Source organism: Pongo abelii, chromosome 12 (assembly GCF_028885655.2).
Source record: "Pongo abelii isolate AG06213 chromosome 12, NHGRI_mPonAbe1-v2.0_pri, whole genome shotgun sequence".
Classification (NCBI taxonomy): domain Eukaryota; kingdom Metazoa; phylum Chordata; class Mammalia; order Primates; family Hominidae; genus Pongo; species Pongo abelii.
In genome coordinates this window covers 58,044,563-58,058,758 of record NC_071997.2, presented here as the reverse complement: position 1 = coordinate 58,058,758, position 14,196 = coordinate 58,044,563, and the positions used below count along the sequence as shown (strand labels likewise).

The 14,196-nt window shown below is 48.0% G+C and overlaps 1 protein-coding gene across 5 annotated transcripts in view; it reads right to left on the bottom strand.

Moving 5' to 3' along the window:
• Window positions 1-14,196, bottom strand: part of SLC4A5 (solute carrier family 4 member 5) — a 145,923-nt gene that overhangs the window by 23,883 nt on the left and 107,844 nt on the right. For all 5 annotated transcript variants that reach the window (XM_054548027.2, XM_054548028.1, XM_063713590.1 and 2 more), the window contains 6 exons: window positions 13,755-13,964; window positions 11,935-12,109; window positions 9,939-10,072; window positions 8,621-8,892; window positions 3,309-3,367; window positions 414-614 (listed from right to left, as the gene is read on the bottom strand). In XM_054548027.2, the coding sequence (XP_054404002.1) occupies window positions 414-614; window positions 3,309-3,367; window positions 8,621-8,892; window positions 9,939-10,072; window positions 11,935-12,109; window positions 13,755-13,964 (1,051 nt within the window). The remainder of the gene's footprint in view (window positions 1-413; window positions 615-3,308; window positions 3,368-8,620; window positions 8,893-9,938; window positions 10,073-11,934; window positions 12,110-13,754; window positions 13,965-14,196) is intronic.

Genomic DNA, 14,196 nt, shown 5'->3' with positions numbered 1-14,196 from the left:
AAACATTTCTACCCAGAATATATAAAAAACTCTTGCAAATCAGAAAGGCAGACAACCCAAAATGTGCAAGAGATTTCAACAGACACTTCCAAAAAGAAAGTCAACTGGCCATGTGGCCAATAAACACAGGAATAGCTATGTTTCAACTTCATTAGTCATCAGGGAAATGAAAAATTTAAAAAACACAATAAGATACTAATATAGACAAAGACTAAAGATAAAAGCCTGGCAATACCAAGTGTTGTCAAGGGGACCGGCCAACAAGGGAACACAGTTCTCTCTGACTCAACTTGAAAAACCCCAGTGGGCCAGTGCTCGCATGGAGTCCACCCTGTCGGTGGACCAGAACCCTATCTGGGGGACTCAGCAGCAGTCTGACTGCAGGTCCCCTCCTAACTGCAGGGTGAGCTTACCTTGGTAGGAAAATAGCGGCTGAATTTGAACTTCTTCAGGGTCAGGGTCATGGAGTATGTCCCAAAGAAAAGGATGAAGGACATGAGCGCCAGGTCCGGGATAAACTTGCAGGAATTCCCAAGCAGGCGCCCGCCGTAGCTCAGACACTCCTTCTTGCTCAGCAGGGACCAGTCCAACGCTGTGAGGTTAAGGGGGTTGTACTTGGAGACCAAGCACAGGAGAGAATGGGTCAGCATCTTCCTGATGAGTCAGCTGAGTCCTTCCCACTGCAGTCCCCAGGCAGCCGGCATACCTTCCCACCCTCTGAGGGACCCCAGCCCTCCTGTTCATGATGGTGCCCTCAGCAACAGAGTGATGTTCCTGGGGACGGGCTGGTTCAAGAAATGACAAGCTCCCTAGGAAGATTAGGAGCTCACATGTGTTTCTTCACTGTGTTCTAGGATGCACTGCTGTGCTAGCAAGGAGGAAAAGTGCAGAGGCAGGATGCCTTTTCCCTCAGCAGGCCTGGCTCCCATCAACCAACCACAGGTCCTGTGGACGCCTCCTTCCTGGAGTGTCTCATCTTTATTCTCTCCCCTCCATCCCTTCTGTCATACCCTTTCACATATGGGGGATCACCTCCCTTGTCAGTCCCCTCTTAGGTCATTTCAGCTGTTCCCCACCTTGGTGTCTCAGATGCCTAAAATCCAAGGCATACACAACAGTGAATTTTTATATATAAATTATATATATGTTATATATTATATATAACATATATGTTAACATATGTTATATATGTTAAATATTATATAACATATATATGTTAACATGTTATATATGTTAAATATTATATAACATATAATTTATATATAAATTTATGTATATATATTTTAAAAAGTCAATCACCAAAGCAACTTAAAATGTCCCCTCCAGTGTGGCATTCGTCTGCTGCCCTCACTGGTCTGGCCCCACATCTCTTTCCCAGTTTGTCTCTTGTGGTTCCCTGTCCGAGCCCCACCCTCACCCCATCTTAGCTGGCCTAGCCCACCCACTAGCCTCTGCACAGGTTTTGTGCTTTTCCTCTCTTGCCCTTCTGTCTATGCTGTTCCTTCAGTCTGAAATGTGCTTTTCTCTGCTGAGCCAACTTTCCCCCAACCTTGAAGACCAGATCGCATTCTACTTCCTCTTTGAGGCTTTCGTTGGCCTCTCCAGCAGCCTCCTTTCCTGCCTTCAAGATTGATGTACACATTTGGCCTATATTCAATGCATGGTGCATTCTGCTTATGCTGTCCTATAACTTTTCAGGTTCTTCTCCACAAATATATTAAAAACAAATTTGAGGAGAGGTTCTGCGTTGGTTTCTTAGATGTCTTTTTTAGCCTTCAGTGCACATGGCCCCTTGCATATAATAGGGATTCAGAAATAGGCACTGACTGATTCTGTTCTTTCTCTCTCAAAATTTGATAGTTGGCCAGCCTGGGCAACATAATGAGACCCTGTCTCTACAAAAAATTTAAAAATTAGCCAGGCACAGCGGCTGATGCCTGTAGTCCCAGCTACTCAGGAGGCTGAGGCAGGAAGATCACTTGAGCTCAGGAATTTGAGGCTGCAGTGATGATACGATCACACCACTACATTCCAGCCTGGGCAACAGAGCAAGACCCCATCTCAAAAAAAAAAAAAAAACCAAACCTTAATCTTTGAAAAATATTAAGTTAAGTTGCCAACTGGGGTGTGTGTAGGCAGAGCAGTCAATTGCCTAGGCAGGAATAACTTAAGAAGCAACCTTGGAGACAGTAAAAGCTCACAAACATCCCCCAAGTCCTACCAGGTGCTACCTTCATCTGGAATTGAACTTCTATCATTAAGCCACTTAGGCTGGGATGCTGGCTCCTGAAGACCACTGTCATTATTGGGAAAGGCAGACCATACCTTAGGCCCCAGAGACTAAGGTGTGCAAACGACACATTGGATTCATTGAGGAAGAAACACTAATAAACTCTCTGGGGCTGGAGAGTGGCACTGCTGGAAATTGGGGGTCCTAGGCAGAAAGAGAAGGAAGAAGGCAGAAAAATGAATGGGAGGCTTTGCTTACAGCTTTGTGCGGCCCTATTTACCATCCCTCATCTCTACTTCCCCTTCCTTTGTGTGCGTGTCATATTATTATTATTATTATTATTATTATTGAGACAGGGTCTCGCTCTGTCACCCGGGCCTGAGTACAGTGGTGCGATCTCGGCTCACCACAACCTCTGCCTCCTGGGTTCAAACAATTCTTGTGCCTCAGCCTCTTGAGTAGCTGGGATTACAGGCGTGTACCACTACACCCAGCTCGTATCATATTATTAATACACATAGTGGGCCGGGCGCGGTGGCTCACGCCTGTAATCCCAGCACTTTGGGAGGCCGAGGCAGGCAGATCACTTGAGGTCAGGAGTTCGAAACCAGCCTGGCCAACATGGTGAAACCCCGTCTCTACTAAAAATACAAAAAATTAGCTGGGCGTGATGGTGCGTGCCTGTAATCCCAGATACTCAGGAGGCTGTGGCAGGAGAATTGCTTGAACCTGGGAGGTGGAGGTTGCGGTGAGCCAAGATCGCGCCACTGCACTCCAGCCTGGGCGATAGAGTGAGACCCTGTCTCAAAAACAAAACAAAACAAAACAAAACAAAACAAAACCGCACAAAAAAACATGGATTTAACAGAATGAGGCATGTTTTTAAGTGGGATGTTTACAGTATATACCTAAGAAAAAAGTGTGCATTTACAAAGCTCTGCAGGTGACCCTGACATGTGGCTGGAGTTGACCTCTGCAAGTCTGGGAGGCCATAAGTTGGTCTCATTTCCAAAATCTTTTCTCCCTCTTCCTACAAACAAAAGTACTCAAATGTCTGACATAAGAGGAAAGGACTTACCAGAGAAGCGTTGGTGTTTGGTGCCAATGGGGCTGAAGCATTGAGCACAGTTGTATTCACTGTGGATAAGCACATGACATGGGGCAGGGTCAGCAGCTGTGGGGCTGGGAGCTGCATTCCCAAACCCTTCCCATCTCCTTCCAGTTCCTTAGAGCCAAGGCCTGGATTCCATTTGAGGGCAGCTCCCTCTCTACCTTCCTCACTTTGCCCCAGTTAGGGAAGGGCTGGTGGGACAGAGCCTGGGCCACAGCTCTGACAGACCAGCTGGGCGAGGACAGCACCTGCCTGACGACGAACAGCTGGTTTTAAAAACTGAAATAAGGAATCTGGGGCCAAGACAAAGTGCTAAGACAAACTGGAGGATAACGTGCCTTGTGAATCTTCACTGGCCACTGGGCTTTCAGACTTAAAAATGTTCAAAGAACTTACACTATACCATGCCCTATGCCAAGCCTTTACATATATTCATTTGTTTAATTCCCAGATCTTCACCAAGTATGCCCACTTTACAGATGAGGTAACTGAGGCCCAGAGAGGTTATGTAATTCACCCAAGGTCACACAGTTCATACTTGGAGCCATGATCCCATCCCAGGAAGGCTAGCCCAGAGCCTATAAACTTCCCAGCTCTACACCATGAACTTCCCTGCCCTGTTCACCTCCACAGATACGTCCCTTCCCTTCCAGTCCTCTTTTTTTGCCCAGGCTGGAGTACAGTGGCGTGATCTTAGCTCACTGCAACCTCTACCTCCCAGGTTCAAGCGATTCTCGTGCCTCACCCTCCCGAGTAGCTGGGACTACAGATGTGTGCCACCATGCCTGGTTAATTCTTTGTATTTTTAGTAGAGACAGGGTTTCACCATGTTGGCCAGGCTGGTCTTGAACTCCTGACCTCAAGTGATCTGCCTATCTCAGCCTCCCGAAGTGCTGGGATTACAGGCGTGAGTCACTGCACCCAGCCCATATGTGCTTTTTATTAAAGGTCAGCTAGGCCTGAAAGAACTTGTTGCTTTGATGTCTTTTCTAATCTGCCAAATGCAAGCTGAGGAAAGTTAAACCAAGGTCCAGGTCCTGAAGCGGAATCGGGAACCCAAAGCTGCTGCTCTCAGCAGCTCTCTCTGCATTCCTTGCCGGGTACTTCCCTACCCTGGCCTCAGTGTCCCTAACTGCAATGTGGATCACATGAGGGTCTACAGGGAGAGTTTCAAGGAACCACTGTCACCCGTCTCTCCTTTCCATGTGGACCCTTCTGCTCCCCCGTTCTGCAGTCTGTCCTTCCTTTGCTCTTCATTCACAGGGCCAGGCTCCCCTGGGATGTGGCCACCCACAGGAAGTCAGGCTTTGGAGGCCTGCTGCCCTCTCTCTTCTTCCTGAACTGCAAGGGTGGAGGCAAAGGCCAGGCCCACCTCAGCATCCTCCTCTAGTGAAGGCAGACCAAGCAGTCCCTCTGCAGCATGTCTGGGGAGAGAGGGAGGGGGCCCGCCAGCCAGCTTGCTGGCAATATGTCTGAAATGCGGTGTAAGCCCAATGTGGCTCCTGCTGGCTGACCACAGTTGGTTACAAACCCAGAAAGAAGAAGAAGTGTATCTTGGGGCCTCTCCCAACCTCCAACAAGCTGTCCACAGGGCTGATGTGACCACAGGGCCCTGCTATGTTGCTCACTCCCAGGCCTGCTGACGCTGGGTGGCTAAGGAATTTCATCTTGACCCAGGGCAGAATATTCCTAGAAGCTCTACAAACCCAGAGGTTTGTTAGGATTGTTCTGAGGAAAGCTTCATTTATTAGAAATTGGGGTTCTATTGCCTTTCCTCACATCAGTGACCGAAAGAACAGGATGTGCAATTAATGATGGAGACGGAGAAGCCGGGCAGGAAGGCTGGCTCAGGGCTCCTCGCTCAAATGCTAGAGAACTCCTGGCTGACGCTTGAGCCTGGGGAGTTCAGATGTCTTTTTCACTACCCAATGTCTTCAGACCACCTTTGATGTCTTCTGCTTATGCTTATCAATTCTTTTATATCGAGAACTCTGTAGGGTTTATCTAAAAGCCACTTAACATGGAAAATTTCAGAAAGGGTCCAAGTATCAAACATTTTAAAATTCCAGTGTTTACAAAGTGGTACTCACTTGGGATTGAAAGCAGCCAAATCAGTGTGTGCAGCATTCACAAATAGAATACAAATCAGTTACAATGGAAGCAAAAGCAAATAGAAAGAGAGTGCCCCCAAAGAAGCTTTTATGATGAAGAGTGACAAAGAGTGAGAGTATACTATAGTAAGACTGGGCTTTGCAGTAAAACTAGGAATATGGGCCCATTACTAAGTAGGTAGCCCATGGACTGGGAAAGAAACCCTCCACAGTTTGTCTCCCTCATCCCAGTCTCCTAAATGTGTAGAATTTTCCTTTCCATGTTATCTTAATCAAAACTAACTTGTCCTAGTTCTAGTTTCTTTACTTTCTGTGAATAAACTGAAATTTTAATCTTACTGGGGTTTAGTGGTCAATAACAGCCCATTATTACTAACAGTTCAATAGAGCAATGGTTCTCAAACTTGAGAGTGCATCAGAATCAATTGGAAGACTTAATATACGTCTGGTTGGACCCTACTCCAGAGTTCTTTCGCTTGTTCCTTCCTTCCTTCCTTCTTTCCCTCCCTTCCTCCTTCCTTCCCTCCCTCCTTCCCTTTCTTTCTTTCCTTTCCTTTTTCTTTCTTTCCTTCTTTCTCTTTCTTTCTTTCTTCTCCTTCTTTCTCTCTCCCTTCCTTTTCCTTTCTCTTTTCTTTTTTCTTTTCTCTTTCTTTTTTCTTTCTTTCCTCCTCTTATCTTCTCTCTTCTTCTTCTTCTTCCTCCTCCTCCTTGCTCTCGCTCTCCTTTTCTTTCTTTCTTAGAAATAGAGACAGGGTCTGGCTATGTTGTCCAGGCTGGTCTCAAACTCCTGGGTTCAAGTGAAGTTCCTGTCTCAGCCTTCTGACTAGCTGGTACTACAGGTGTGCACCACTGTGCCCAGCCAGAGTTTCTGATTCAGCAGGTCTGGGGTAGGAGGCCAAGAATTTGTATTTCTAACAAGTTCCCTGATGTTGCTGGTCCAGGGACCACATTTTGAGAACCATGACAATGGCATGACCCCAAAGAATGAGGTGACATCAGGCACCTGGGCAAAGCCAGAGGGGAAGCTATTTGGGAACAGTTGGCTTCATTATGTCCCTCATAATGCACCTTATATGCTCCTATGGCCCTTGTTCCTAGAGCACCCCTGGGTTTGTTTTTTCCTGTGGATAGATGATTCTCAGAATGGCCAAAGCGGCCAGGCATGGTGGCTCACGCCTGTAATCCCAGCACTTTGGGAGGCCAAGGCAGGCGGATCACGAGGTCAAGAGGTCGAAACCATCCTGGCCAAAATGATGAAACCCTGTCTCTACTAAAAATACAAAAATTAGCTGGGTGTGGTGGTGCACACTTGTAATCCCAGCTACTTGGGAGGCTGAGGCAGGAGAATCGCTTGAACCCAGGAGGCAGAGGTTGCAGTGAGCCGAGATCGTGCCATTGCACTCCAGCCTGGGCGACAGAGTCAGACTCTGTCTCAAAAAAATAAAAATAAAATAAAAATAATCAGAATTTGGATTTTTTCTAAAAGAGTTCAAGGATGTGTGCTTCTAGAAGCTATGTTTGTGTAAAATTTACGTCAATGCAACACTGAATCTACAGTCTAGAAGATACAAGCACGTAGGAGGGCCCTGATGGGGCTTCCCCACAGAGGCAGGATTTGCTCCAGGGCAGAATGAAAAGGGCCTGCCTGCAGGTAGGATCTCCTGTGGGCAAGCAACATGCCTTGGCTCAGGACAAAGGGTAGCATCACCTGTCATTAGATTTTAGTGGAATAACTCAAAATTAATGACAGAAAAAAAGAAAGAAAAAATAAGTCTGGAGTTCTTTACAAAATCAATGCAGTCACAGAGGGAAGGGGTTATAATCAAAACTGAACTCTTTGAAGGCAGGACATCTTTATCTTCCACAAGGCCTAAAGCAGGGCACACAATAATTGTGCAGCAAATATTTTCGATAGACTTATGATTTTTTTTTTTTTTTTACCCAGAGTAATGTATTAAGGGGCTGAACAACCCACTATCCACTTACTTCCTTCAACTCAATCGGGGTATAGATTTGGAAACCCCACAGGAGTCCCAGGAGACCACAAGGGCCCGCATTGAGACCCCTCTTTTACAGCCAAGGAAACTGAGGCTTGGCATGACCTTGGGTGGTCTCTGGACCTCAGTTTGCTCTCTGTGAGTCCAGCCTTGGTGCTTGGAGATGTGTGCATAGACCTCCTGCTCCTGCTCTGCAGCACCCTGGGCACTCTGGGCACATCCCACTGAAAGCTCTTAGGGGCATGATCATGACTATGAAGGAGGCTCAGACGCTATGGGAAGCCCTAACTTATAGATGACAGGTGTTTTGGCCAGAAAGTAACTCCACAGGAGTGGCACTGGGTGTTATCAGGTTGACCCCATCTGTACAGGGATCCTTTTTACAATATCCTTGGCAGATGGACATCCAGAGAGTGTCCAAGTAACTTGCTACCAACCAAGGGGGCCGAGAAACCCCCATGGTGGTTAACGCCCACCATTGTAGGTTCTTTCCTAAATTCAGCCAGCATCTGGCTTCCTGGAGCTTCTGCTCCCTGTTCCTCATTCAGCTCTACACCCTGTGGTTTCAGAGGGTGAACGCAGCTCCTTTGTGACATGACAGTCCTTCTCTCATAACTCTCATATTCCTAAGAGGCTGAATAAGCCCCGGTTCTCCAACTGTTCTCAGATGGCATGGTCGACAGAGCCTCCACTCTGGACATGTTTCCATCTGCGTGGATGTCCATCCCTCAGGTGTGGTCTCACCTTACAGGGTATGTGGCCACACGGGCAGCTCTGTCTTGGGGAGAGCTCATCATATCATGACTTGATGGAGCTGGGAGGGACTTCAGGCACCATCACGTCTATCTCTGGCCTGCACCAAGAACCCCTGAGTGGCACTCTTGATAGGTGTGGCCTCCACATTACCCCACACTGAGGCAAAGCATGCCTTACTCCTTCCTAGGATATCCCTGTGCCCTCCTGATCACAACCCTGTGACTCTTATTAGAGCTACTGTCCCCTTGGTTTCCTTCCAAACACTGGGTTCGAGACCCTGTATTTGCTCCCTTGGAACCGTAAGCCCTTGGCTGAATGGCCCCTCCCCAGCAGTAGGAGTAGAGAGCTGTGGTGAAGGATCAGGGGACCGGTGGGGTAGGTGAGGGCCCACGGCATGTCTGGGGTTACCGGTCACCTGTGTCAGGGGCGACACACTCGCACTTGTAGGTAGTGATGAAGTTTGGCTTGAAGTCCATATTGATAGGGTAGTACTTGAAGGCACCAATCATCTTCTTGATGGCATCGTAGATGAAGATGAAGCTGATGAGGGTGGAGAAGCCCTCCTCGGTGAAGCGGGTGATATATTTGATGATAAAGCTGGCATCTGTGGCCACTAGGATAAGGCACTGGACAGCTGAGTGTAGGCCAATCCAGAGGCGGAACTCCATGTAGTCCAGGCCATTGCCTCTGAAAGGCAGAGGGGAGGTGAGGGGCCTCCAGCCCAGGGCTCCTGGCTGTGCTTGACTCCTCAGACTCATCCTTAAGTGGCTTATCTGTCCTCCTGTGGCACTGATGCCCTCCCAGGGACTGTGAAAGACTGGGGACAGGGACAATTCTTGGGCGCAGTTGTCTGATCTTTGAGATCTCATGGGGGTCCAGTGTTCATCTTTATAAGAATTTTTTTTTTTTTTTTGAGAAAGAGTCTCTCTCTGTCGCCCAGTCTGGAGTGCAATGGCGTGATCTTGGCTCACTGCAACCTCTGCCTCCCCAGTTCAAGTGATTCTCCTGCCTCAGCCTCCTAAGTAGCTGGGATTACAGGTGCCCACCACCACGCCTGGCTGATTTTTGTATTTTTAGTAGAGACGGGGTTTTACCACGTTGGCCAGGCTGGTCTCAAACTCCTGACCTAAGGTGATCCGCCTGCCTCAGCCTCCCAAAGTGCTGGGATTGAAGGTGTGAGCCACCACGCCCGGCCAAAAAAAAATTTTTTTTAAAGATCTTATGGAGCAGGCAGGAAGGTGCTAAGACATCTCAGTGCTCACAGTTGGTAACAGACACCAGAGTGAGTGAAAAACAGGGAATTTTAGAAGAACAGGGTTGGAGCAGCCCTTGGAAATGGTCTGGTCCAAACCCTCATGTTGTAGAGGAGGCAACTGAGCCTGGAGTAACGATGGGAGCTGCCTGGGTCTGGGTGTAACCTTCTGACCTTCAGCCCAAGACTTCATACACTATACTGCCTATGAAGTCACCATTGCTCACGAACTGAGTGGTGTGAATTTTCTCCTCTTGTCGTGGCTGGTCCCTATGGGCTGTGCCAATATGCACTAAGATGTCTTAAAGGCAGGTAGCTGGCAAGAGTCAGGAGGGGCCACCTGGTAGCCCTTCCCGTAGTTAAAGATGGCTTTGGCACCACTGCACCACCACCTACCCTTTGGGCCTATTCCCCTGCCCTAGCCCCAGCATACTGCCCCAAGTGCGAGAGCAGGCACTGGGGGCCACCAAGGGACACCTACTTGCTGAAGTCGAAGAGGAGCTTCTCAAAGATGAGGATGGGTCCCGTGCTGCTGAGAATGATGAGAGGCTGTCCCGAGAAGAGGCAGAACAAGGAGCCAGCCATGGCAGTGCCCAGGAAGCTCTCCATCACTCCCTGGGGGCACAAGGAATGTGTGGTTCAGCATAGGAAGGAGAAGGGGTCTGTCCACACAGGCTGCAGCCCAGCGATCTCTCCACAGGCCCAGGCTGCAGTGTTTATCCTTCATTCTGGGCCCTTTCCTCCCTAAATCCTGTTCTCCATCTCCTACACCCTCCACAACTTGCCACCATGGCCACTGTCACTCTGTTTAATTCCATCTAGATAAAGGTACCATGTGACTTCCTTTTGGCACCCAGGGCCTAGAAAACAGTGGATGTGCTTTTCTCTGTGTCCATTCTACTCCCAGAGGACAGCCCATTTATCTATCTGATTATTCATTCATCTAAACATCTGTTTGGTGCTTTTAGAGGTCAGATCATTCATTTATTCAAAGTCCACTGAGTGTCTGCTATGTACCAGGCATTGTGAAAGGTATTGAGAACCCATCACTGAACAAGATAACATATCTTCATTCTAGTGGGAGACACAGGTAAGTAACCAGGCAATTTCCATATAGCAGGGTTTCTCAACCTCGGCACAATGGACATCTTGGGCTAGATGATTCTTTGTTGTGGAGGGTCTGTCCTGTGTATTGTAGTGTGTTTAGTAGCATCCACAGCCTCTACACATTAGATACCAGTAGGAACCCTCCTCCCAGTTATAACAATGAAAACTGTCTCTAGATATTGTTAAATGTCTCCTGGGGTGAAAATTGTCCCTGGTTGAGAGCCACTGCCAAGAGGTGTGCTAAGCTGGGATAGGTTTAGGGTGCCACAGGAGCACACAGTAGGGGTAAAGATGTAGTCAGGAAGGCCTCCCTAGAAGTAGATAAGTGGAAGCTGAGATCCAAAAAATGAGCAGAGAATTGGCCAGGGGAATAGGGTTAAGTGGAGTGACAAGAAACAGTGTCCCAGGAAGAGGGAATAGTGTCTAAAAGGTCTGGAGCTGAAAAACAGCATGTACTTGAAGAACCAAAAGATGATCAGGATTGATGGAAAACAGAATGTAGAATGGTTGGGGAGGGTAGGAATGCTGAGAAAGAGAATGCTGGGAGATGAGGTGTGAGAGCCATGTAGGGCCATGTGGTGAGGGCCACATGGGGCAGCTGGGACTTATGAGTCAAGGATAATGCTTAGTTTCTGGTGTAGACAGCTGGGTGAACCATGGTATCACCTGCTGTGCTGGGGAAGGGCAGGGAGCAGCACGTCAGGAGGGAAGATAAGGGACGCAATGTCAGCTGTGTGAATTGGGGGATCCTGAGGGGCAGCCATGGGGAATCCCAAGGGGCAGCCATGTGGACATGTCCAAAAGGCAGCTGGACAAATGGGTCTTCTCCTTGGTATACTGAGCTTTCCAATGGCTCTACTTTGAAGGCCTCCATCGGAGAAGACCCTTGCCTAGGAGATTGGCAGGTGTCTCTGCTGAGCTGTTTTCCCCAGGGAGGCCTGAGTTGTCGTCATGGTAACAGCTTACCATCCTTCTAAAAATGTCTTAACTCCAAACTAAGGATTCAAGGTTAGTTTTTAAAAAGTGTGGGGAGAAGGCCACAATTAGCACTCCATTAATTGTGCTGATTAAATTCACTCCAGCATCAGTGGGAAAAGTACCAAATAACACAGCAGATGATTCCCCTTAATGGTTTGACCTATTTAAATAATCATTAAATTTGGTCTTTAGTAATGAGATTTAGCTTCAGATCTTTTAATATTGTCTTATTATATTATTATTACTTGAAGCGTAAAGGATTACAAATAGTGGTGGCCTCAACCTGGATGGTAGATGAAACCTTGGTTTTGGGATTACAGGATGAAGCTTCCTGCTGCCACCAGGTGGCGGCAGATCTTAGTTTTACACTTAGGGCCCCAGCTCACACACACCTGATAATTGTCGGTGGCATCCCCCAGAAGCCCACCAAAGGTGATCGCGTTGGTGATACAGCCGAGGTAGATGAATAGGATGGCAGAGATGGACTGAATGTGGAAGCCATCATAGAAGTCACTTGGGAACCAGGGCAACTTCCTCTTGATATCCAGACACAGGCCACCGAAGAACCTGCTCAAGACAGGCCCAGGGGCTGCTTTCTCACCACTAACACCAGTGCAGGGGCAGGGCTATTTACAAGAACTTGCAGAGTCTGGGGCGAGGAAAGGAACTTGACCAGGGTGGATGGGGCAAAGATCTTTCCACCAGAACATTTAGGGCCAGGGATGAATTCCTGTAGGACTGAGTTTGCGGTTGGCACCACCCACATTGGGAAGGGTGGACATAGAGGGTTTTGGAGAGGGAAAGTCTGATGGGAATATGTCCTGGGGTAGACCTAACATTCCATGGAGAATGGAAGTCCTGGGGTCCACAGATGTCCTGACCATCTGCAGGGTGCCTGCTCTTGGTGAACACAGGAGTGTCTAACTTTTGGTGACAGAAGCATCCCAGATTATAACAGATTCATTAAGAACAGGTCCTAAACCTTATAACTGGTTGGTATTTGTTTGTTTTTTGATTTTGCTATCTGGAACAGCTGAGTGGGAGATTTTAGGTTTGGAGACATTGTTTACTGGGATTGCTATTCCCATAGCCCCTAATGCAGTCCTTAGCATGGAGCAGTTTCTCAACCTCAGTTCTGCTGATATTTTGGACTGGATACTCCTTTGCTGTAGGGGCTGTCCCGTGCACTGCAGGATGTTTAGCAGCTACCTACTAGATGCGAGTAGCATCTCCCCTCTCCGGTTGTGATGAACAAAAATGTCTCCGGACATTGCCAAATTCCCTGGGCTCGGGGGTAGGGGGACTAAGGAGGGCCAAAGCTGCTTACAGTGAGAACCACTGGTATAACACCAAGGGCATATAAAACACGACTTCATTCTCAAAGTCATGATTTATATGTAGATTTGCAAGGCCACATCCTTTCCTAAATCTAGATCAACCTGAATGACTCCAAGAGCTGGAAAAGAAACCCAGGCCAGGAGAACTTTCTCTTATTTTCTTTAAAAAAAAAAAAAGTTTTTGAGTAGGTAAATTAAGTTTTAAAAAAGGTACTGTTATTGAGTTGTGTCCCCCCAAAAGATATATTAAGGTCCTAACATCTATGTAACATCTATGTAAATGTAATCCAGTTTAGATTAAGTCATTATGGTGGGCCCTATTCCAATATGACTGGGGTCCATACACAAAGAAGAAAGTGCTCTGTGAAGACAGACACACAGGAGGCCATGTGGTGGAGAGGCAGAGCCAGAGGTGATGCGGCTGCCAGCTAGGAACACCAAGGACTGCTGGCCACCACCAGAAGCCAGGAGGAGGCCAGGAAGGATTCCACCCAGAGCCTCAGGGAGCACGGTGGTCCTGCCATCACCTGCTGTGGAACTGCTGGCCTCCACAACTGCAGGAGAGTAACCTTCTGTGGTTTTAAGCCACCTAGTTTGTGGTACTTTGTTACAGCAGACCCAGGAAACAGGCACCAAAGGATATCTAAGAGAAAAGTTTGGGTTCCTCTCCTCTTGTGTGGGTCTCAAATACCCCTCTCCTGAGGCAACCCTTTTTGGGGATCCATGATGGGGTTCAAGGGCTCTGGGAGGGAAAGAAGGCAGGGGTGACCTCAAGTGGGCACTACAGACCATGGTTGGGAAAGGTCCCTAGACGGCAGCTGAGAAAGGAGAAGTCTAAAGGACAGCAGGGTCACTGGGAGGCCTGGGGTGGGCACCTTCCTGTCCAGATAAGTTCCTCCCCGATTTCATGCATGGCTGGCATCTCTCCATCATCCCCGCTGCTTGTTCCGCCGGCCCCACCACCGCCAGTCCCGCCACCACTGCCACCACCACCACCACCTCCATTGCCTCCTCCAGGAGCTCCGCCGCCTCCTCCCACAGAGCCATTCATCTGGCCCAGCTCTGCTAGGGAGAACACAGATTTCCTGGAAGAGAAGGGGGATGAAGGAGAGTGGGTCCCCCAGAGCACCCCTCACCTCTCCAACCAAAATTATGAAATATCTTAAAAGACAGAAAAAATGCAGAAAATTATCTAACAATATCCACACGCAGGTCACCTAGATTTTACAAATGTTCACATTTAGCCATATTTGTTTCTGATATATCTTATTATTTTTAAACTTATTTTAAACATTATTTTGAGACAGGGTCAAACTC